This window comes from Chanodichthys erythropterus, chromosome 2 (genome assembly GCF_024489055.1).
Source record: "Chanodichthys erythropterus isolate Z2021 chromosome 2, ASM2448905v1, whole genome shotgun sequence".
Taxonomy (NCBI): domain Eukaryota; kingdom Metazoa; phylum Chordata; class Actinopteri; order Cypriniformes; family Xenocyprididae; genus Chanodichthys; species Chanodichthys erythropterus.
The window spans coordinates 40,832,333-40,856,224 of record NC_090222.1 but is presented as its reverse complement, the minus strand read 5'-3'; the positions used below and the strand labels follow the sequence as shown (position 1 = coordinate 40,856,224).

The following is a 23,892-nucleotide window of genomic DNA, read 5'->3' as shown; positions in this document are numbered from 1 at the left end:
GGTTTAGTATGTCACACCTGACAGAAAAATATATAAAAGTGCTAAAAAACATTTTAATATATCCACTGATGAATAAAGAACAGCATGAATGAGGTCACTTAAAAGTCACCATCTGCCATCATTCAGCGCTTTACCTTCTCCTGATACTGTCGGCGGGACGAGTCCAGGGACTGGATGAGGGCAGTGGCGTGGCCGATGAACATGGCGTAACACGTGGCGCCCACAATCATGCTGAGCATGGTGAGCCAGACGTCCGTCATTCCCTCCGGAGCCTGAGCGCCGTAACCGATGCACAGCATGTGACTCATGGCCTTGAAGAGAGCGTACGAGTACTGGATGCCCCACGTGTCGTTCTGAAACACAGAGCAGACCATCGAATCATCGCCTGAGATTCATACTGCCATCAGAAACAAGCTGCGGCGGCGCTGGGGTCAGATTGGGGTCATTTATTGACACTATATATATATATTATTGTGCCCTTTGAGTATCTTTTCAGTCAGTTACCACATACGGTGTAAAGTACGGCAGTGTTCATGTGGGCTGTTTCTCCCTTTGGTTTCTCCCAAGGAATCTTCTACACTGTCAAGGAGATTTTCCCTGCCGTTGTGTCGAGTCACATGGGGATTCGCCCTCGTTTCTAAAAGTGCTGCTCAAATACAGCAGGAATGAAATGCTTCACAGGCAGAAATGCAGACAAACCAGCCTCTTGTTCAGTGTTGTGATCCGTTACATAATCATCTTTGACCTTCAGTGCATCAACAGGACGCTTTGAGAAGGAGCACAAATGACTGCAAATTGGTAAAATCAAACTAGTCACAATGACTACAGACAACAACATGCACTGATCCAGTACTGAGGTGAAGTAGACAAAATGCTCAAACGCAGCCCAGAGATCATGTGTGTCATCAGTGTGTGTTTTGTGAATGAGATGACTGTGCTATGTTTATCTCTCCTGTGCTCAAGACTGACATGATGGAGGAGACAAATATAGCACAGATCTGCTGCTATCTGGGGAACACTGAGCATCAGCTGCCTAGCAACCGTCACCACGACAACAGTGGTGGAAACCCTACTGCGGGTGAGTCAGCGATTCAATCACACAATCTGTGTGTGTGTGTGTCCTGTTTTTAATGAGATATTTTGTAATGTTGCCTCAATATTCCGACAAGACAAGCAGGTGCATGAAGCAGTGATCAGTCAAACACACACACACACACACACACACACACACACACACACACACAAACAAAAGTATATCACAAAAGAAAGTATATTGTAACAGTAAATTATTTTTGCAACTACATAAAAAGTATAGTAAACGCAACTTACAGTAGAAGGTGAATAAACTGTACACTGTATTGTAGTGAATACTGTGTATTACTGAATGTCTGTATATTCAGCACTTGAATACTGTAAAAATACAGTCCAACAGAAATTAGCCAAAAGACTCTAAATGAAAAGCATGAGAGATTCGTGCAGCTGCAAAATCAAAGCCAGTGAGATTCATTCTGCCTCAGCATCACGTCTTCATGTTGGTCCGTCCTGATCCACATCACAGGGAATGATGGGAAAAACCCTCTAGTGTGCAGATCCAGCCTTGACAACACTGTCCACATCTTGTTCTTACTCTTCCTCCTCTTACTCATCCTCTTCCTCCTCTTACACACACTCTTCCTCCTCTTACTCATCCTCTTCCTCCTCTTACACACACTCTTCCTCCTCTTACTCATCTTCTTCCTCCTCTTACACACACTCTTCCTCCTCTTACTCATCCTCTTCCTCCTCTTACTCATCCTCTTCCTCCTCTTACTCATCCTCTTCCTCCTCTTACTAATCCTCTTCCTCCTCTTACTCATCCTCTTCCTCCTCTTACACACACTCTTCCTCCTCTTACTCATCCTCTTCCTCCTCTTACTAATCCTCTTCCTCCTCTTACTCATCCTCTTCCTCCTCTTACTAATCCTCTTCCTCCTCTTACTCATCCTCTTCCTCCTCTTACACACACTCTTCCTCCTCTTACTCATCCTCTTCCTCCTCTTACTAATCCTCTTCCTCCTCTTACACACACTCTTCCTCCTCTTACTCATCCTCTTCCTCCTCTTACTAATCCTCTTCCTCCTCTTACTCATCCTCTTCCTCCTCTTACTAATCCTCTTCCTCCTCTTACACACACTCTTCCTCCTCTTACTCATCCTCTTCCTCCTCTTACTAATCCTCTTCCTCCTCTTACACACACTCTTCCTCCTCTTACTCATCCTCTTCCTCCTCTTACTAATCCTCTTCCTCCTCTTACTCATCCTCTTCCTCCTCTTACTAATCCTCTTCCTCCTCTTACACACACTCTTCCTCCTCTTACTCATCCTCTTCCTCCTCTTACTAATCCTCTTCCTCCTCTTACACACACTCTTCCTCCTCTTACTCATCCTCTTCCTCCTCTTACTAATCCTCTTCCTCCTCTTACACACACTCTTCCTCCTCTTACTCATCCTCTTCCTCCTCTTACTAATCCTCTTCCTCCTCTTACTCATCCTCTTCCTCCTCTTACTAATCCTCTTCCTCCTCTTACACACACTCTTCCTCCTCTTACTCATCCTCTTCCTCCTCTTACTAATCCTCTTCCTCCTCTTACTAATCCTCTTCCTCCTCTTACACACACTCTTCCTCCTCTTACTCATCCTCTTCCTCCTCTTACTAATCCTCTTCCTCCTCTTACTAATCCTCTTCCTCCTCTTACACACACTCTTCCTCCTCTTACACACACTCTTCCTCCTCTTACTCATCCTCTTCCTCCTCTTACTAATCCTCTTCCTCCTCTTACTCATCCTCTTCCTCCTCTTACTAATCCTCTTCCTCCTCTTACACACACTCTTCCTCCTCTTACTCATCCTCTTCCTCCTCTTACTAATCCTCTTCCTCCTCTTACACACACTCTTCCTCCTCTTACACACACTCTTCCTCCTCTTACTCATCCTCTTCCTCCTCTTACTAATCCTCTTCCTCCTCTTACTCATCCTCTTCCTCCTCTTACACACACTCTTCCTCCTCTTACTCATCTTCTTCCTCCTCTTCCTCCTCCTCTTCCTCCTCTTACTAATCCTCTTCCTCCTCTTACTCATCTTCTTCCTCCTCTTACACACACTCTTCCTCCTCTTACTCATCCTCTTCCTCCTCTTACTAATCCTCTTCCTCCTCTTACTCATCCTCTTCCTCCTCTTACACACACTCTTCCTCCTCTTACTCATCCTCTTCCTCCTCTTACTCATCCTCTTCCTCCTCTTACACACACTCTTCCTCCTCTTACTCATCCTCTTCCTCCTCTTACTAATCCTCTTCCTCCTCTTACACACACTCTTCCTCCTCTTACACACACTCTTCCTCCTCTTACTCATCCTCTTCCTCCTCTTACTAATCCTCTTCCTCCTCTTACTCATCCTCTTCCTCCTCTTACACACACTCTTCCTCCTCTTACTCATCTTCTTCCTCCTCTTCCTCCTCCTCTTCCTCCTCTTACTAATCCTCTTCCTCCTCTTACTCATCTTCTTCCTCCTCTTACACACACTCTTCCTCCTCTTACTCATCCTCTTCCTCCTCTTACTAATCCTCTTCCTCCTCTTACTCATCCTCTTCCTCCTCTTACACACACTCTTCCTCCTCTTACTCATCCTCTTCCTCCTCTTACTCATCCTCTTCCTCCTCTTACACACACTCTTCCTCCTCTTACTCATCCTCTTCCTCCTCTTACACACACTCTTCCTCCTCTTACTCATCCTCTTCCTCCTCTTACTAATCCTCTTCCTCCTCTTACTCATCCTCTTCCTCCTCTTACTCATCCTCTTCCTCCTCTTACTCATCCTCTTCCTCCTCTTACACACACTCTTCCTCCTCTTACTCATCCTCTTCCTCCTCTTACTAATCCTCTTCCTCCTCTTACTCATCCTCTTCCTCCTCTTACACACACTCTTCCTCCTCTTACTCATCCTCTTCCTCCTCTTACTCATCCTCTTCCTCCTCTTACACACACTCTTCCTCCTCTTACTCATCCTCTTCCTCCTCTTACACACACTCTTCCTCCTCTTACTCATCCTCTTCCTCCTCTTACTAATCCTCTTCCTCCTCTTACTCATCCTCTTCCTCCTCTTACACACACTCTTCCTCCTCTTACTCATCCTCTTCCTCCTCTTACACACACTCTTCCTCCTCTTACTCATCTTCTTCCTCCTCTTACTCATCCTCTTCCTCCTCTTACTCATCCTCTTCCTCCTCTTACACACACTCTTCCTCCTCTTACTCATCTTCTTCCTCCTCTTACTCATCCTCTTCCTCCTCTTACTCATCCTCTTCCTCCTATTACTCATCTTCTTCCTCCTCTTACTCATCCTCTTCCTCCTCTTACACACACAGTCTTCCTCCTCTTACTCATCTTCTTCCTCCTCTTACTCATCCTCTTCCTCCTCTTACTCATCCTCTTCCTCCTCTTACACACACTCTTCCTCCTCTTACTCATCCTCTTCCTCCTCTTACACACACTCTTCCTCCTCTTACTCATCCTCTTCCTCCTCTTACACACACTCTTCCTCCTCTTACTCATCCTCTTCCTCCTCTTACTCATCCTCTTCCTCCTCTTACACACACTCTTCCTCCTCTTACTCATCTTCTTCCTCCTCTTACTCATCCTCTTCCTCCTCTTACTCATCTTCTTCCTCCTCTTACTCATCCTCTTCCTCCTCTTACTCATCCTCTTCCTCCTCTTACACACACTCTTCCTCCTCTTACTCATTCTCTTCCTCCTCTTACACACACTCTTCCTCCTCTTACTCATCCTCTTCCTCCTCTTACACACACTCTTCCTCCTCTTACTCATCTTCTTCCTCCTCTTACTCATCCTCTTCCTCCTCTTACTCATTCTCTTCCTCCTCTTACACACACTCTTCCTCCTCTTACTCATCCTCTTCTTCCTCTTACACACACTCATCCTCCTCTTACACACACTCTTCCTCCTCTTACTCATCCTCTTCCTCCTCTTACACACACTCTTCCTCCTCTTACTCATCCTCTTCTTCCTCTTACACACACTCATCCTCCTCTTACACACACTCTTCCTCCTCTTACTCATCCTCTTCTTCCTCTTACACACACTCATCCTCCTCTTACACACACTCTTCCTCCTCTTACTCATCCTCTTCCTCCTCTTACACACACTCTTCCTCCTCTTACTCATCTTCTTCCTCCTCTTACTCATCCTCTTCCTCCTCTTACACACACTCTTCCTCCTCTTACTCATCTTCTTCCTCCTCTTACTCATCCTCATCCTCCTCTTACACACACTCTTCCTCCTCTTACTCATCCTCTTCTTCCTCTTACACACACTCATCCTCCTCTTACACACACTCTTCCTCCTCTTACTCATCTTCTTCCTCCTCTTACTCATCCTCTTCCTCCTCTTACTCATCTTCTTCCTCCTCTTACTCATCCTCTTCCTCCTCTTACTCATTCTCTTCCTCCTCTTACACACACTCTTCCTCCTCTTACTCATCTTCTTCCTCCTCTTACTCATCCTCATCCTCCTCTTACACACACTCTTCCTCCTCTTACTCATCCTCTTCTTCCTCTTACACACACTCATCCTCCTCTTACACACACTCTTCCTCCTCTTACTCATCTTCTTCCTCCTCTTACTCATCCTCTTCCTCCTCTTACTCATCTTCTTCCTCCTCTTACTCATCCTCTTCCTCCTCTTACTCATCCTCTTCCTCCTCTTACACACACTCTTCTTCCTCTTACTCATCCTCTTCCTCATCCTCTTCCTCCTCTTACTCATCCTCTTCCTCCTCTTACACACACTCTTCTTCCTCTTACTCATCCTCTTCCTCATCCTCTTCCTCCTCTTACACACTCTTCCTCCTCTTACTCATCCTCTTCCTCCTCTTACACACACTCTTCTTCCTCTTACTCATCCTCTTCCTCCTCTTACTCATCCTCTTCCTCCTCTTACACACACTCTTCTACCTCTTACTCATCCTCTTCCTCCGCTTACACACACTCTTTCTCCTCTTACTCATCTTCTTCCTCCTCTTACTCATCCTCTTCCTCCTCTTACACACTCTTCCTCCTCTTACTCATCCTCTTCCTCCTCTTACACACACTCTTCCTCCTCTTACTCATCCTATTCCTCCTCTTACTCATCCTCTTCCTCCTCTTACACACACTCTTCCTCCTCTTCCTCATCTTCTTCCTCCTCTTCCTCATCCTCTTCCTCATCCTCTTCCTCCTCTTACACACACTCTTTCTCCTCTTACACACACTCTTCCTCCTCTTACTCATCCTCTTCCTCCTCTTACACACACTCTTCCTCCTCTTACTCATCCTCTTCCTCCTCTTACACACACACTCATCCTCCTCTTACACACACTCTTCCTCCTCTTACTCATCCTCTTCCTCCTCTTACACACACTCTTCCTCCTCTTACTCATCTTCTTCCTCCTCTTACTCATCCTCTTCCTCCTCTTACTCATCTTCTTCCTCCTCTTACTCATCCTCTTCCTCCTCTTACTCATCCTCTTCCTCCTCTTACACACACTCTTCCTCCTCTTACTCATCTTCTTCCTCCTCTTACTCATCCTCTTCCTCCTCTTACACACACTCTTCCTCCTCTTACACACACTCTTCCTCCTCTTACTCATCCTCTTCCTCCTCTTACACACTCTTCCTCCTCTTACTCATCCTCTTCCTCCTCTTACACACACTCTTCATCCTCTTACACACACTCTTCTTCCTCTTACTCATCCTCTTCCTCATCCTCTTCCTCCTCTTACTCATCCTCTTCCTCCTCTTACACACACTCATCCTCCTCTTACACACACTCTTCCTCCTCTTACTCATCCTCTTCCTCCTCTTACACACACTCTTCCTCCTCTTACTCATCTTCTTCCTCCTCTTACTCATCCTCTTCCTCCTCTTACTCATCCTCTTCCTCCTCTTACACACACTCTTCCTCCTCTTACTCATCTTCTTCCTCCTCTTACTCATCCTCTTCCTCCTCTTACACACACTCTTCCTCCTCTTACACACACTCTTCCTCCTCTTACTCATCCTCTTCCTCCTCTTACACACTCTTCCTCCTCTTACTCATCCTCTTCCTCCTCTTACACACACTCTTCATCCTCTTACACACACTCTTCTTCCTCTTACTCATCCTCTTCCTCATCCTCTTCCTCCTCTTACTCATCCTCTTCCTCCTCTTACACACACTCTTCCTCCTCTTACACACACTCTTCTTCCTCTTACTCATCCTCTTCCTCATCCTCTTCCTCCTCTTCTACCTCTTACTCATCCTCTTCCTCCGCTTACACACACTCTTTCTCCTCTTACTCATCCTCTTCCTCCTCTTACTCATCCTCTTCCTCCTCTTACTAATCCTCTTCCTCCTCTTACACACACTCTTCCTCGTCTTACTCATCTTCTTCCTCCTCTTACTAATCCTCTTCCTCCTCTTACACACACTCTTCCTCGTCTTACACACACTCTTCTTCCTCTTACTCATCCTCTTCCTCATCCTCTTCCTCCTCTTCTACCTCTTACTCATCCTCTTCCTCCGCTTACACACACTCTTTCTCCTCTTACTCATCCTCTTCCTCCTCTTACTCATCCTCTTCCTCCTCTTACTAATCCTCTTCCTCCTCTTACACACACTCTTCCTCCTCTTACTCATCCTCTTCCTCCTCTTACTAATCCTCTTCCTCCTCTTACACACACTCTTCCTCGTCTTACTCATCTTCTTCCTCCTCTTACTCATCCTCTTCCTCCTCTTACACACACTCTTCCTCCTCTTACTCATCTTCTTCCTCCTCTTACTCATCCTCTTCCTCCGCTTACACACACTCTTTCTCCTCTTACACACACTCTTCTTCCTCTTACACACACTCTTCCTCCTCTTACACACACTCTTCTTCCTCTTACTCATCCTCTTCCTCCTCTTCCTCATCCTCTTCCTCCTCTTACACACACTCTTCCTCCTCTTACTCATCCTTTACCTCCTCTTACTCGTCCCTTTCCTTCTCTTACACACATTCTTCCTCCTCTTACTCATCCTCTTCCTCCTCTTACACACACTCTTCCTCCTCTTACTCATCCTTTTCCTCCTCTTACTCATCCTCTTCCTCCGCTTACACACACTCTTTCTCCTCTTACACACACTCTTCCTCCTCTAACTCATCCTCTTCCTCCTCTTACTCATCCTTTTCCTCCTCTTACTCATCCTCTTCATCCTCTTTCACACTTTTCCTCCTCTTACTCATCCTCTTCCTCCTCTTACTAATCCTCTTCCTCCTCTTACACTCACTCTTCCTCCTCTAACTCATCCTCTTCCTCCTCTTACTCATCCTTTTCCTCCTCTTACTCATCCTCTTCCTCCTCTTTCACACTTTTCCTCCTCTTACTCATCCTCTTCCTCCTCTTACTAATCCTCTTCCTCCTCTTACACACACTCTTCCTCCTCTTACTCATCTTCTTCCTCCTCTTACTCATCTTCTTCCTCCTCTTACTCATCCTCTTCCTCCGCTTACACACACTCTTTCTCCTCTTACACACACTCTTCCTCCTCTTACACACACTCTTCTTCCTCTTACTCATCCTCTTCCTCCTCTTCCACCTCTTCCTCATCCTCTTCCTCCTCTTACACACACTCTTCCTCCTCTTACACACACTCTTCCTCCTCTTACACACACTCTTCCTCCTCTTACTCATCCTCTTCCTCCTCTTACACACACTCTTCCTCCTCTTACTCATCCTTTTCCTCCTCTTACTCATCCTATTCCTCCTCTTTCACACCAGTGTTAATTTTGACAGCAAATTTTGATTTAGTTTTAGTCATAGTCTTTTGACTAAAATGCCATTTAGTTTTAGTCATATTTTAGTCATTGGAAATTGTTTTAGTTTTAGTCTAGTTTTAGTCGACTAAATATCATAAGATTTTAGTCGACTAAATCTACAGTAGAATTAGTTGACTAAAATCTAATTTAGTTAAATTGTAAGCATTAAGCATTTCCAATAAAAATGCTTCCACAGATCCAATACACTGATATAGGCACATCTGATATTCCCCAAACTGTTTATGTTCACCCAACTGTACTTTGCTCACCAAAGCGGACGGTTTTTGACCGTTCAAGTGCAAAAACACGGGAAAGAGCAAAATTCTGTACTTTTCAGGGATTGACACACTTATCATTGAGGTAGGCTACTATTATAGATTTCATTTTAAAAAAAATATTAGATTTGATTTTTAGTTTAGTATAGTATATTTAGTATATTTAGTATAGTATAAATATATTTAGTATATTTATCTTTTATTTCAGTTAATGTTTATTTAAAGTAATGAAGATTTCTTTGGTTTTAGGTTTAGTTAACTATAATAACTACTTTAATAACTATAATACTTGTAAAATATATTGAATAATGTGTCAAATAATGTTCTTAGTCTTTCCTTCCTGTGATAGAAGATACAGTAGTTTACTATGAATTAAACAGAAAATAAATTAAATACAGTTTATTGTTTAAAGAAAATAACAATAATGACCAGGAAAAAAATAATTATAAACCATCCCGAAATACACCGTGACTCTTATTCTGAAATGTCTGCAGTCTGCACTATAGCAGGCTGCTCATGAGGGAGATAAATATGCATTATTTAAACCGTCTAAAACATGCTACCATATAAACATCGTGTAGTAAACATTGTCATAATTCATCAACATTAGCTTATAAGCAATCGCTTGGCATAAATGTGCGCTATTCATTAATTGCGCAGCAGTCAGATGTGCTGCTGCACGAGCCTGTAGAGCGCGCAACAGCGCCGCTTTTCCCGCGGTTAGATCAGCACATTACAATTCAAATGTGCGCATCTTCCACACAGGACAGCAGTCCTGACTGGATATCTTCCCAAATCGTCCCTCTCTTTCATTTTCGTCTCGTTTTTATTCGTTGACGAAAATTAGAGTAGATTTAAGTCATAGTTTTAGTCATTCAAAACGCATTTTTATTTAGTCATCGTCTCGTTTTCGTCCGTGAAAAAATGTCGTTGACGAAAATTATGACGAAAATTATTCGTCAACGAAATTAACACTGTTTCACACTCTTCCTCCTCTTACTCATCCTCTTCCTCCTCTTACTCATCCTCTTCCTCCGCTTACATACACTCTTTCTCCTCTTACACACACTCTTCCTCCTCTTACTCATCCTCTTCCTCCTCTTACTCATCCTTTTCCTCCTCTTACTCATCCTCTTCCTCCTCTTACACACACTCTTCCTCCTCTTACTCATCTTCTTCCTCCTCTTACTCATCTTCTTCCTCCTCTTACTCATCCTCTTCCTCCTCTTACACACACTCTTCCTCCTCTTACTCATCTTCTTCCACCTCTTCCTCATCCTCTTCCTCCTCTTACACACACTCTTCCACCTCTTACTCATCTTCTTCCTCCTCTTACTCATCCTCTTCCTCCTCTTACACACACTCTTCCTCCTCTTACTCATCTTCTTCCACCTCTTCCTCATCCTCTTCCTCCTCTTACACACACTCTTCCACCTCTTACTCATCTTCTTCCTCCTCTTACTCATCCTTTACCTCCTCTTACACACACTCTTCCTCCTCTTACACACACTCTTCCTCCTCTTACTCATCCTTTACCTCCTCTTACTCATCCTTTTCCTCCTCTTACACACACTCTTCCTCCTCTTACACACACTCTTCCTCCTCTTACTCATCCTTTACCTCCTCTTACTCATCCTCTTCCTCCTCTTACTCATCCTTTACCTCCTCTTACACACACTCTTCCTCCTCTTACACACACTCTTCCTCCTCTTACTCATCCTTTACCTCCTCTTACTCATCCTTTTCCTCCTCTTACACACACTCTTCCACCTCTTACTCATCTTCTTCCTCCTCTTACTCATCCTCTTCCTCCTCTTACACACACTCTTCCTCCTCTTACTCATCTTCTTCCACCTCTTCCTCATCCTCTTCCTCCTCTTACACACACTCTTCCACCTCTTACTCATCCTCTTCCTCCTCTTACACACACTGTTCCTCCTCTTACTCATCCTCTTCCTCCTCTTACACACACTCTTCCTCCTCTTACACACACTCTTCCTCCTCTTACTCATCCTCTTCCTCCTCTTATACACACTCTTCCTCCTCTTATACTCACACTCTTCCTCCTCTTATACACACTCTTCCTCCTCTTATACACACTCTTCCTCCTCTTACACACACTCTTCCTCCTCTTACACACCGTCTTCCTCCTCCTCTTCCTCCTCTTACACACACTCTTCCTCCTCTTACTCATCCTCTTCCTCCTCTTACACACACTCTTCCTCCTCTTACTCATCTTCTTCCTCCTCTTACTCATCCTCTTCCTCCTCTTACTCATCCTCTTCCTCCTCTTACACACACTCTTCCTCCTCTTACTCATCTTCTTCCTCCTCTTACTCATCCTCTTCCTCCTCTTACACACACTCTTCCTCCTCTTACTCATCCTCTTCCTCCTCTTACACACACTCTTCCTCCTCTTACTCATCCTCTTCGTCCTCTTACACACACTCTTCCTCCTCTTACACACACTCTTCCTCCTCTTACTCATCCTCTTCCTCCTCTTACTCATCCTCTTCCTCCTCTTACACACACTCTTCCTCCTCTTACTCATCTTCTTCCTCCTCTTACTCATCCTCTTCCTCCTCTTACACACACTCTTCCTCCTCTTACTCATCCTCTTCCTCCTCTTACACACACTCTTCCTCCTCTTACTCATCCTCTTCCTCCTCTTACACACACTCTTCCTCCTCTTACACACACTCTTCCTCCTCTTACTCATCCTTTTCCTCCTCTTACTCATCCTCTTCGTCCTCTTACACACACTCTTCCTCCTCTTCCTCCTCCTCTTCCTCCTCTTACACACACTCTTCCTCCTCTTACACACACTCTTCCTCCTCTTACTCATCCTCTTCGTCCTCTTACACACACTCTTCCTCCTCTTCCTCCTCCTCTTCCTCCTCTTACACACACTCTTCCTCCTCCTCTTCCTCCTCTTACACACACTCTTCCTCCTCTTACTCATCCTCTTCCTCCTCTTACACACACTCTTCGTCCTCTTACACACACTCTTCCTCCTCTTCCTCCTCCTCTTCCTCCTCTTACACACACTCTTCCTCCTCTTACTCATCCTCTTCCTCCTCTTACACACACTCTTCCTCCTCTTACTCATCCTTTACCTCCTCTTACTCATCCTCTTCCTCCTCTTACACACACTGTTCCTCCTCTTACACACACTCTTCCTCCTCTTACTCATCCTTTTCCTCCTCTTACTCATCCTCTTGCTCCTCTTACACACACTCTTCCTCCTCTCACTCATCCTTTACCTCCTCTTACTCATCCTTTTCCTCCTCTTACACACTGTTCCTCCTCTTACACACACTCTTCCTCCTCTCACTCATCCTTTACCTCCTCTTACTCATCCTCTTCCTCCTCTTACACACACTCTTCCTCCTCTTACACACACTCTTCCTCCTCTTACACACACTCTTCCTCCTCTTACTCATCCTTTTCCTTCTCTTACACACATTCTTCCTCCTCTTACTCATCCTCTTCCTCCTCTTACACACACTCTTCGTCCTCTTACTCATCCTTTACCTCCTCTTACTCGTCCCTTTCCTTCTCTTACACACATTCTTCCTCCTCTTACTCATCCTCTTCCTCCTCTTACACACACTCTTCGTCCTCTTACTCATCCTTTTCCTCCTCTTACACACACTCTTCCTCCTCTTACACACACTCTTCCTCCTCTTACTCATCCTTTACCTCCTCTTACTCATCCTTTTCCTCCTCTTACACACACTCTTCCTCCTCTTACACACACTCTTCCTCCTCTTACTCATCCTCTTCCTCCTCTTACACACACTGTTCCTCCTCTTCCTCCTCTTACTCATCCTTTTCCTCCTCTTACACACACTCTTCCTCCTCTTACACACACTCTTCCTCCTCTTACTCATCTTCTTCCTCCTCTTACTCATCCTTTACCTCCTCTTACTCGTCCCTTTCCTTCTCTTACACACACTCTTCGTCCTCTTACTCATCCTTTACCTCCTCTTACTCATCCTTTTCCTTCTCTTACACACACTCTTCGTCCTCTTACTCATCCTTTACCTCCTCTTACTCATCCTTTTCCTCCTCTTACACATACTCTTTAGTGGTTAAGGAATTTAGAAAAACTGTAATATACATCCACGGCACAAAATGCCAAACTAAAGGTTTTGACAAAATGAAAACATGATGACAAAATATCTTACTATATATATATATATATATATATATATATATATATATATATATATATATATATATATATATATATATAAAACTCTGTTGTCAAACACAAAATGCAATGTTTCATTGTTATATTTTCATTTGATTATATTTCAAAAGATGGATTACATTGGTAAAATTTTATGAGTTTTATGAAAAAAATGGAATTTGTGAAAAAATAAAACATATTTCATAGAGCCCTACAACATCTATAGTACACAACGACAAGTCTAAAGTATGAATTTGATTAGTACAGGAACTAAAGCAGACGTGAATTACTGTAGAGATGAAGCTTTTCCTGCCATCAGCATGAATCCGTCCTGGCCTTTAGAGTGAGCGTTGCCATAGAAACCAATCACTTCTAAGTCCAAGGACGAGCTCAACAGCTCAGACTTCAGAATTCTGACGAGTCGTCTCATAATTATGGTAATTCTGACATGAGTAGAATAATACAAGCTTCCTCACAGTCTACAGAGACAGCAGGCTTCTGAGGGAACATGATGAGTGAACATTATTGTGATGCTGCATCAGAATTGGGCTGCATCATTGAGCGGTTTGAGTGTTTGACTTTGTCTATGATGCTGTCTATGTAGGCAACTCTGGATTTTCAAATTGCAACAGAACTCAAAACAAAGAAAAGATCATCTTACAAATTCATATTTACATTTCCATGCATTAGGCTGTTGACACTGTTATCCACACGCACACACACACACACTCATCGGCATGAATCTGGCTTAACTTTCAGTTAAACATGCTGACTTCAAATTGCTCTTTGATATGCAAATATCTTAAACACACACACACACATACTGACACCAGACTAATCCACTGTTCATGCTGTGATGACAGTGTTTCAGCAGCTTGTGAAATGCTGTGACTCTTTCAGAACACTGATCTGTTCGACTGAGTGTCCCGACAATCGCATGTTTAGGGTGGGACTATCCCAGGTCACAAAAACAAGTTCTAAAAATGTTTTGCTAACGTTCATTTTACACTTTAAAACATTATTCTGAATGTTCAAAATAAAACGTTTTTAAAATGTTTCAAAAACATTGTTTCTTGGTTATATGAACATTAAGAGAACATTTCAGAGAACGTTTAAGAGAACATTATTTTGAATGTTCTCTGAACGTTCTGAAACAAGTAGCAACATTTAAAAAAACATTAGACGACTAAAAAATTCCATGAACAATGTACAAATAATGTTTTTGTGCTGATGTTTTGAGAACATTATTAAAGACCAGATTACTTTGAATGAACATTCCATTAATGTTAATGGAAGAACGTTTTGTGTTTGTGAAACCTCTGTGAAAACAGTCATTATTTTTCCAGCACTGCAGATCAGAAAGTCTTCCTCACCACCATGTTGTTCTTGGAGACCCAGCAGTCCAGCGGGAAGTCCTGCAGCATTGGCACCAGGAACTGCAGACATCCGTCCCAGTGACACAACAGAAGCATCATGCCGATCAGATTGACGATCCGCACCATTGCGCTGGCCAGGTCATAGGTCATGTGGAAAATCTGTGGGAAACACAAACACTCTTATAATCACACTTAATTAAAATGCTTGACTATAGCAAAAGTTATGATTATTTTGGTCAGTATTGAGGCAATTACTCACTGATTTTGGAAACATCATAATAGGGGTGAGAAATATAACCAAATTTAATTTCACAATATTGTTATATTTAATTTTTTTTTTTTGCTGGAAATAAGGATGTTTTGTTACCTATAGAAGCTATAGAAGTTTCCAGCATTGAAAATAAATAAATAAATAAGGAAATTGGTAATTGCGACTTTTTATCTCACAACTCTGACTTTTTTCTCTCAACTCTAAGAAAAAAAGTCAGAATTGTGAGATGAAAAGTTGCAATTACTGTACCTTTTTTATTTCATTCCTTGGCAATAAGAAACAAGCTTCCATAATTACCATTGCAAAACTTTAGATGCCAGTACAATTTCACAATATTCTTGATATCGCAGCAAAATCTAATACTAGCCAAACTAATGCAAGTAAAATGATCTCATGCTTACTTAAAACAAGCAATAAAAAAGAACGAGCAATAGGACAAATACATTAGAGGGCAAAAGTGATGTCCGGCCGCGGAAAATTGACATCTTCACCCTTTATTCAAATATTATTAGAAATATGTTAAATATGATTTTGGCTGATTGGCTGATTTGGCTGATTTTGGCAAATTGTGCCGACATCATTTTTGTCCAGAAATTATGAATACATGCAAAAACAAGAGCGAACCAACAAAATATTAATAACAATGTTTGTTTTTTCCTGTGAGCTTTTTTATTTTCTATGCATTTTTATTCATAAACCTGTAGCTGTAGTTTGCCAAATGATTCCGTCAGATAAATACCTTCATCAAGTTTAGTGTTTTGTTCTTCCCTCATATTTAAAATATTTAAAAAATATAAAATATTTTCCTCATATTTTGATGGTTTAATCGAACTTGCAGGGTCATTAAAAACAAACATCCCCTCCAGACGTCACTTTTGGCCACTACTGTAAATACAACAAAACAAAGATACAAATCAAATAAACAGTGCTTTATGTTTTTCAGACATATCTATACTACAGAAACTGAATAAAGTCATTAAATGCAAAAACAAAACATTGCATGGTCTTTACTGTATGAATTACATATAAAATGATTGAGTGGTTTAAAATCACTTATACATTTAAACTGGTAAAGATTAAAAACTCATGCAAAGTATAAATTTTATAACTCTAGACATTATGAAAGCATCACTGTGAAACAGAATGCAGCACAATAACCATTTATCTTGATTATCTTGTTTTCAGAATCGTTGAAAGCCAAAATGGTAATTGAAAATAAACTGGATTAATCACCCAGAGCGACTGGAGAGCCAGCACGGGATCATGAGAGAACCGTGACTCAACATGTCCCGAACCATGACTCCAACAATATACCGATCTCACCTCCTCCCACTGGTGGATGTACCGTATGAGTCGGGACAGACGCAGCAGCCGCAGCAGGCTCAGGATCTTGGTGAACCGAACGATCCGCAACGCTCGAGCTGTCCTGTACACCTGCGGGAAAGAGCCAAACACACACACATTTACACCAGTAGACCTGCATTCATTTACTGACTAGTTTATGTTGGGTAAAGATCAGGTTTGAAATCGATCTGACTGCACTGACACTATCAGACCAGAACAGAACTTGATCTGAATAATGACTCTCTAATCTTCTGTAGAGCTGCTTTACTCCTGAATCTAAATTTGTCTAGTTTCTGATAACGTTTGCATCATTGATTCTGTTATTTTTCTGTTTATTACTGTGAAACTGCTTTGACACAACCTGTACTGTATAAAGCGCTGTAAAAATAAAGCTGACTTAACTTGACCATGGGTCACTTCTTTGTTAAAGGGTAAGTTCACCCAAAAATGACCATTCTGTCATCACTTACTTGCCCTCATGTCATTCAAACCTGTGTGACTTTCTTATGGAAGCTTGTTTCCGCCACAAAATAAAAAAGAAAAAAAAAAAGAAAAAAAAAAGATAATTCTGATGTTTTTTCTCACAATTCTAAGTTTATATATCTCACAATTCTATACCTAAGTTTATATCTAACCCTATTCATGGACAGACATTAAGGTGGTTTAGATCATACCTATCAGACCATTTCCATTTTGTTTATTTAAACAGAGAATTATCCAAATTAACATCAGTAAATTATGAAGTGCATCAAGACAAAATAGCTGAATTTATTAAAATAACCCCATTCATAAGTATGTGAACCATTGATTCTCAATACTGTGTGTGGTCACCTGATGATCCACGACTGTTCTTGTGTTTTGTGATGGTTGTTCATGAGTCTCTTGTTTGTCCTGAGCAGTTAAACTGAGCTCTGTTCTTCAGAAAAATCCTCCAGCTCCTGCAGATTCATCAGTTTTCAAGCATCTTCTGCATATTTGAACCCTTTCCAGCAGTGACTGAATGATTTTGAGATTCATCTTTTCACACTGAGAACAACTGAGGGACTCAAACTCAACTATTAAAAAAGGTTCAATCATTCACTGATGCTCCAGAAGGAAACACGATGCATTAAGAGCCGAGGGGTGAAAACTTTTGAATTCAAATATCAAGGTAAATTGTACTTAATTTTTCTGCCGGGAAACATGCAAGTATCGTCTGTTGGTTCTGAAGGGCAGTACTAAATGAAAAACAATATATTTAAACAAAATAAGAAAAACTGTGACATCTTCATCCTGTTCAGAAGTTTTCACCCCCCGACTCTTAATGCATCGTGTTTCCTTCTGGAGCATCAGTGAATGTTTGAAATAGTTAAAATGGTTAAAATATGCAAAAATGCTTGAAAACTGATGAATCTGCAGGAGCTGGAGGATTTTTCTGAAGAACAGAGCTCAGTTTAACTGCTCAGGACAAACAAGAGACTCATGAACAACCATCACAAAACACAAAAACAGTCGTGGATCATCAGGAATCCACACACAGTATTGAGAATCAATGCTTCACATACTTATGAATGGGGTTATTTTAATAAATTCAGCTATTGTTTTGTCTTGTGAACTAAATGCAAACATCTTTTATGTAAAATATCTTACTCAGGACAGTACTAAACAAAAAATAACATGCATTTTTTTATTATCCCTCTTATTTTATTAAAATAATTCTCATTTTCACAGATTCTGCAAGGGGTTCACATACTTTTTCATGTCACTGTACGGTAGTTTCCACTGGTATGCTGATGATACTTAGATATATATTTTATCATGACCAGATGAAATCTCCAAATTATCCAAGGTGACAGAGTATGCTAGAGATATGAAATATTGGAATGACCAGTACTTTGCATCTAGAAGGATGCACAGTTACTTCATCCTCTACAGTTAAAGACCTGGGTGCTATATTAGACAACAACTTGTCTTTCAAAAATCATATTTCATATGATACAAAAAAGCTGTATTCCACCTCAGAAACATCGCTAAGATATGGAATGTTATCTGTTTCTGATGCAGAAAAGCTAGTTCATTCTTTCAAAGCTTTCTTTCTTTCTTCAGTGGGACATAAAAAGATATTTTGAACAACACAGGGAACCAAACAACATTGGATCCCATTGACTTTCACTGCATGGACAAAAAAAACCACTCAGTTTCCCAAAATATCTTCTTTTGTGTTTCATTGAAGAAAGAAAGTCAAACAGGTTTGAACAACATTAGAGCGAGTAAATGATGACAGAATGATCGTTTTAGCTGAACTGCTGCACAGATTTCGGAACGAACGTTTCAACTCAAGCTCTTGTTACAATGAAGAGGAAGCTTTCAGCTCTGATGTTACATGATGTCTCAATGAGAGACAGACAGACTTTATTCCTCTACCTCTGAGTCCAGTCGAGCTTCCAGGTCCACCATCAGGAAGATATAATCCACCGGGATCGAAGATACGAAGTCCACGAGGAACCAGCTCTTCAGGTAGCGCTGGCGGATTGCCTTCGGGTCCAGCAGGATCTCCGTACTGTCCTCTTTCACGATCCCGGTACGGAAGTTCAGCACCAGGTCCACCAGGAAGAGCGTGTCCGACACCACGTTGAAGATGATCCACGGAGGCGTGTTCTCGTCCTTAAAGAACGTGATTCCCACCGGGAGGATGATGAGGTTTCCCACCATCAGCAGCAGCATGAGTAGATCCCAATAAAACCTGCAGACAGACGGTTTGAGCGACTCTGTTAACATGTTTCCGAATACATTTCTCTACACTGTCAAAAATGAAGGCTATACTCTTAATCAAGAGGTGATAAGGTTGAATTTGTCTTTTCTTCTCTATTGTGACGTATAGCGAGTGAAACGCTTCTGGAACAAGAGCAAATGTAGGGCGGGGCTTGATTTTGTCTGTGGGGAATTGATTAGATGGTTGTGTTTGCTATTGGTGGATCTCATGTGAGTGACAGGTTGCCCCGCCCTCGTCATCAGAGAAGAGATGCAGCAAAAGGGAGGGGAAGTTATTCTGATTCAAGGTTACGAGGAACATGAATTTAAAAAAAATAATGATGTGTACCGATAAAACATTTAGAATAAGTACTATAAAATAAGAATCGGAACCTACTCAGAAAGTATGTGATTTCGGACGCAGCTCTGTAAGTCTGTAAGTGTCTGATTATCTCTGTCTGCCGTTATGAGGTCAATATTATTGATCATCTCCCTATGAGAGATGCAGAGCTGCATGGAGAGATAATACCGTAATGCAAGAGTCCAGCTGAGCACGTCAGACATCATCTGTGTCCTGCAATGGCATTCTAGCGTAAATGAGAATGTAAAATAACAGAAGCATCCTGATGGAGAAACTGGGACACTAGAGCAGGTCTGAGGCTCGGCGTCACACACACATGCAGGTGTGCGATCAGTAATAATCTGCTCATAATCTGCAGCAGCAGTTTCCCATCAGCCCTGCACCGTCTGACTGACTGACTTTCTCTGCCTCGTTTCTTTATTCATAGTCTCAGTTTAACGTAATTGAAATCGTAGCTGATTGAATTATGCATTATGCATACATTGGATGAATAATGCATCACATTATGAATATTTGATCCATGCTCATTTCTGACAGCAGACAGACTAATTGTGCTCATATGCATATTCAGATGTCGTGTATAGAACAGTCTGAACCTGTGCCTCTTCCTTTTTTGAAAGAAGTTATTGATCAATTGAAACCATCCTCCTGTCCCACAGATGTAGTCGGTCTGTGTTTTTACAAGTGAAACTATAGAGCCTATAATCCACAGAACTATTAATAGCACTTTGACCTCAGGTGGTTCAACCAAAATCTAATTTTGCCACCACGGTTCTCTCCAATTTCTGAACTCCCTTTTTCTTTATAAAATATTGGAGAAAGTTGCATGTATACAACTGCAATCTTTTTCAGATTCACATGGAGTTTTAAAGGTATCTCAGTCTGGTTTTATAGCCCTTTGACGCACTTTTAAAAAATGTTGATCTCTTATTGGTCACAGACTCAGGAGATTCTGCCATTCTAATGCTTTTCGACCTGACATTTGACACCACTGATCACAACATATTGATCTCTCGAGTGGACCATTCCGTTGGTATCAAAGTCATTGTCCTGCAGTGGTTTAGGTCCCATCTATCAGACAGGAAATGTTCTGTCTGCCTTGGTGAATTTGTGTCCCTGTTGGTGCCTCTTCGTTGTGGTGTCCCTCAGGGCTCTATTCTGGGCCCAATGCGGTTTTTCTGTACATGCTCCCATTAGGGTCCATTTTTAGGAAGTATGGCATTTCATTTCATTGTTATGCAGATGACACACCCTTTAAATCTATTGTTGGACTGCCTCAAGGATATTAAAGCTTGGATGGCCCTAAATGTTTCACATTTTAATGAGAGTTAAACTGAAAATATGAAATTTGGCCCAAATAGTGCTCACAAGGCCCCTAACATAGATCTGGGATGTCTGCTTCCTTACGCTAAACCAACTATTAAAAATCTGGGTAAAATAATGAACTCTGACTTTAAACTCGATGAAAAAGCCTCAGTGTGTGTTTTGGGAATTCTCAAGCGGGAACCTGCAGCTATATTTAGAGTTACAGGTTTCATTGGATTACACTCGGCCCGGGCAGCGGAGGCGCAACCAATCACCAATCGCTCAACAGTTTGTGTCAAAGCCAGAGAAAACTGAACATGGAAGTGTGAATACGACTGAATATAATCCTGAAATTCACAAGGAATCATCTCATTGTGTTGATTGTTGTGTGCACACTAAAGCTCCGTTCAGAGTCAGACACAACAAACCATGTTCCTGTCTGTCTGTGTGAGAGTCTGTGGTATCTGTGACTCACTTAGTCTGGTCTCTGTCTGTTTCCAGCTTGTAATAACGTCTGTTCAGAGGCAGACAGGTGTGAACAGGGTACAAAACACTGTCATCTGATCACTGAAACCGCATTCAGAGTCAGTCAGAAACACACGTGACCGCAGCGTCTGCTCACCTGTCAGTAGAAGCGTTTACATTTTGCTGTTTACATTATAGATCATTAGAAAGTCTGACATCAACGACACAGATGCCCTAACTTCACCGAAATAACAATGACTTTTTGCTGACGGTAAGAGATGCACATGAGTTATGAGTCATTGTGATTTATTTTGATCACTATCATCATTCTGTCATCATTTACTCGCCCTCATATATGACTTTCTTTCTACAGTGGAACAGAAAAGCGCTGGGAACCAAAGAATTGGATTGATTATTGTATGGACACTGTGTGAAAAAATAACATTACTCAAAATATATTTTATGTTCCACAGAAGAAGCTTGGAACGACACGAGGGCGAGTGATTGATAACAAAGTATTAATTGCTTGTGTGAACTAACCCTTTATGCAGCACAACTGCTTTCAACATTGATAATAATCATAAATGTTTCTTGAGCATCAAATCAGCATATCAGAATGATTTCTGAAGGATCATGTGACACTGAAGACTTCAAAAAATTCAGCTTTGATCACAGGAATAAATTACACTTTACTATATATTCACATAGAAAACAGCTGATTTACACTGGAATAATATTTCACTGTTTTTACTGTATTTTTGATCAAATAAATGCAGCCTTGGTGAGCAGAAGAGACCTCTTTTAAAAACATTCCTGTTGACATGTGAATCACAGGTGCAAACTGTATGTGTGTGTGTGTGTGTGTGTGTGTGTGTGTGTGTGTGTGTGTGTGTGTACCTGAAGTCGCTGTAAGGGTGTATGATCCAGACTCCGGCCGATTTGAGCCTCTCCTGCTCCAGCGCCACGGCCTTGTGGCTGCCGAACATGCGGAGCGAGAACTTGTTGACGCCGGGCTGCAGCATGGCTCCGAACTGCCTCTGAATGAAGGTGGACTGGTTCGAGTAGCTGTAGTCCTCACCGTCCAGACACGGGCCGGCCTCCGGGCTCCCGGCCGCCGTGGTCGTGGTGGTCTCGGGTCCGGTGGCGGCCACCACGACCATTCCGGTGCCGGTGGAGGAGGAGGTGGATGCCAGAGCGGCTCTGGAGGCGGCGAAGCCCACGGAACGCTGCACGGTGGGCGGGGCGGAGCCGGCGTGGGGGAGCGGCAGTGGCAGAGGGGTGGTCGGGGTTCCGGCCGCCGTGCCCGGGCGGAATGGGCCGTTGTCGCGCGTGGAGCTCATGATGGAGAGGCGGCGGCGCCCGGGCAGCGGCTCCCCGCGATCGCCCTCCAGAGACGCCTGGGAGAGGCGGTAACCGGGAGACGGCAGGCTGCTCTTGCTGCGCCGCTTAGAGTCGCCGTTCCGGGCGAGCCGAGGGTCCGTGCCCGCGGAAGCCCCGGTGCCCGCTGTGCCACCATCCATGCCAGTGCCAAAGAGCGGCGAGAGCGCGCACGCACGCACGCGCTCACACACACACACACACACACACACACACACACTGACCTGTTGTTACTCTCCTGTCAGATAAACGCAGGTCTGAATAACGAGCTCACGGTCAGTTTGACCTCAGTGCCGGTAAAACGACGGATTCTCCTTCACGCTTCCTCCGCCCCGCCGCGCCGCCCTCCGACGGCTCCTCATCGTGTTCGAACGCCCTTGAATAAACGCGCGTCAGTGACGCTCCCTTCGCCCTTGACGCGCTCGTCTTCACGCGCCGTCCGTCATTTCTCTTCATTTCTCCTCCCGCGTGTCCTTGAGGCCCAGGCGCTCCGAAGCGCTCCGACACCGGCCAGCATCTCCGAGCGGTCGCGGTGATTCTCTTCTCCGGTTGTCACGGTGATGTCTCGAGCCTTGCGCTCAACAGAAGCGCTTATATAAAAACGAATGTGAGGGAGCAGCACAGATCCAAGACATTCATCTGTCAATCACACACACACACACACACACACACACACCGGTCAGTCAGCAGACGCGTGAAGGCGCATCATCATCATCATCATCAGACTGATGCGCAACAGATGAGAAAATAAAGGGAGCTGCTGTCAGACGCGCGTTATTCTCCCGCCTCCTTTAAACGCGCGTTTATCAGGCATTTATCCAGGGCGCGACGCGGCTCACATTCATCACTTTCACTTGTTGAGCTTCACACGGTCAGATTCCGGATGCCTCGTGACGGGAAGGACGAACGTGGTGTTAAATAAATATGAAATCAATGTGCGAGCGCAGGAAGGTCTGTTGCCATGGCAGCATCAGCATCATCATCATCATCCCTGTCACCCGCGTGCCCGACCGGCTCACAGTCCACACTCCTGCGGCTCAGGTATGAGCGCGCGTCGCAGGCGCGTCACAGTGACGGCACAGAGATGGGAGGAGAGAGACAGATGACAGTCACTGGTGTCTGCTTCTGAGACACTGAACAGCTAAAGAGCAATTAGGAAATTCAAAATCATAATGAGAACCAGATGCACAAACACAGATCTGTGCTGGCTATCAATAAATTATTTCAATCTTTGAAAGAGCTTTTAATAAATAATCAAGAATTGAAGGAAATGCAAGTGTCTCCTGCAAACATGAGTTCATCAGAGGAGGGTTTATATACATGCAA

The 23,892-nt window shown here is 43.0% G+C and overlaps 1 protein-coding gene across 1 annotated transcript in view; it reads right to left on the bottom strand.

The window, feature by feature from the left end:
• Nucleotides 1-23,565, bottom strand: part of LOC137002044 (potassium/sodium hyperpolarization-activated cyclic nucleotide-gated channel 3) — a 29,969-nt gene extending 6,404 nt beyond the window's left edge. The window contains exons 1-5 of the mRNA XM_067361490.1: nucleotides 22,087-23,565; nucleotides 18,732-19,050; nucleotides 16,308-16,418; nucleotides 14,711-14,872; nucleotides 135-353 (exon numbers count right to left, since the gene is read on the bottom strand). Of these exons, the coding sequence (XP_067217591.1) occupies nucleotides 135-353; nucleotides 14,711-14,872; nucleotides 16,308-16,418; nucleotides 18,732-19,050; nucleotides 22,087-22,709 (1,434 nt within the window). The 5' untranslated portion in view covers nucleotides 22,710-23,565. The remainder of the gene's footprint in view (nucleotides 1-134; nucleotides 354-14,710; nucleotides 14,873-16,307; nucleotides 16,419-18,731; nucleotides 19,051-22,086) is intronic.
• Nucleotides 23,566-23,892: the final 327 nt, after the last annotated feature.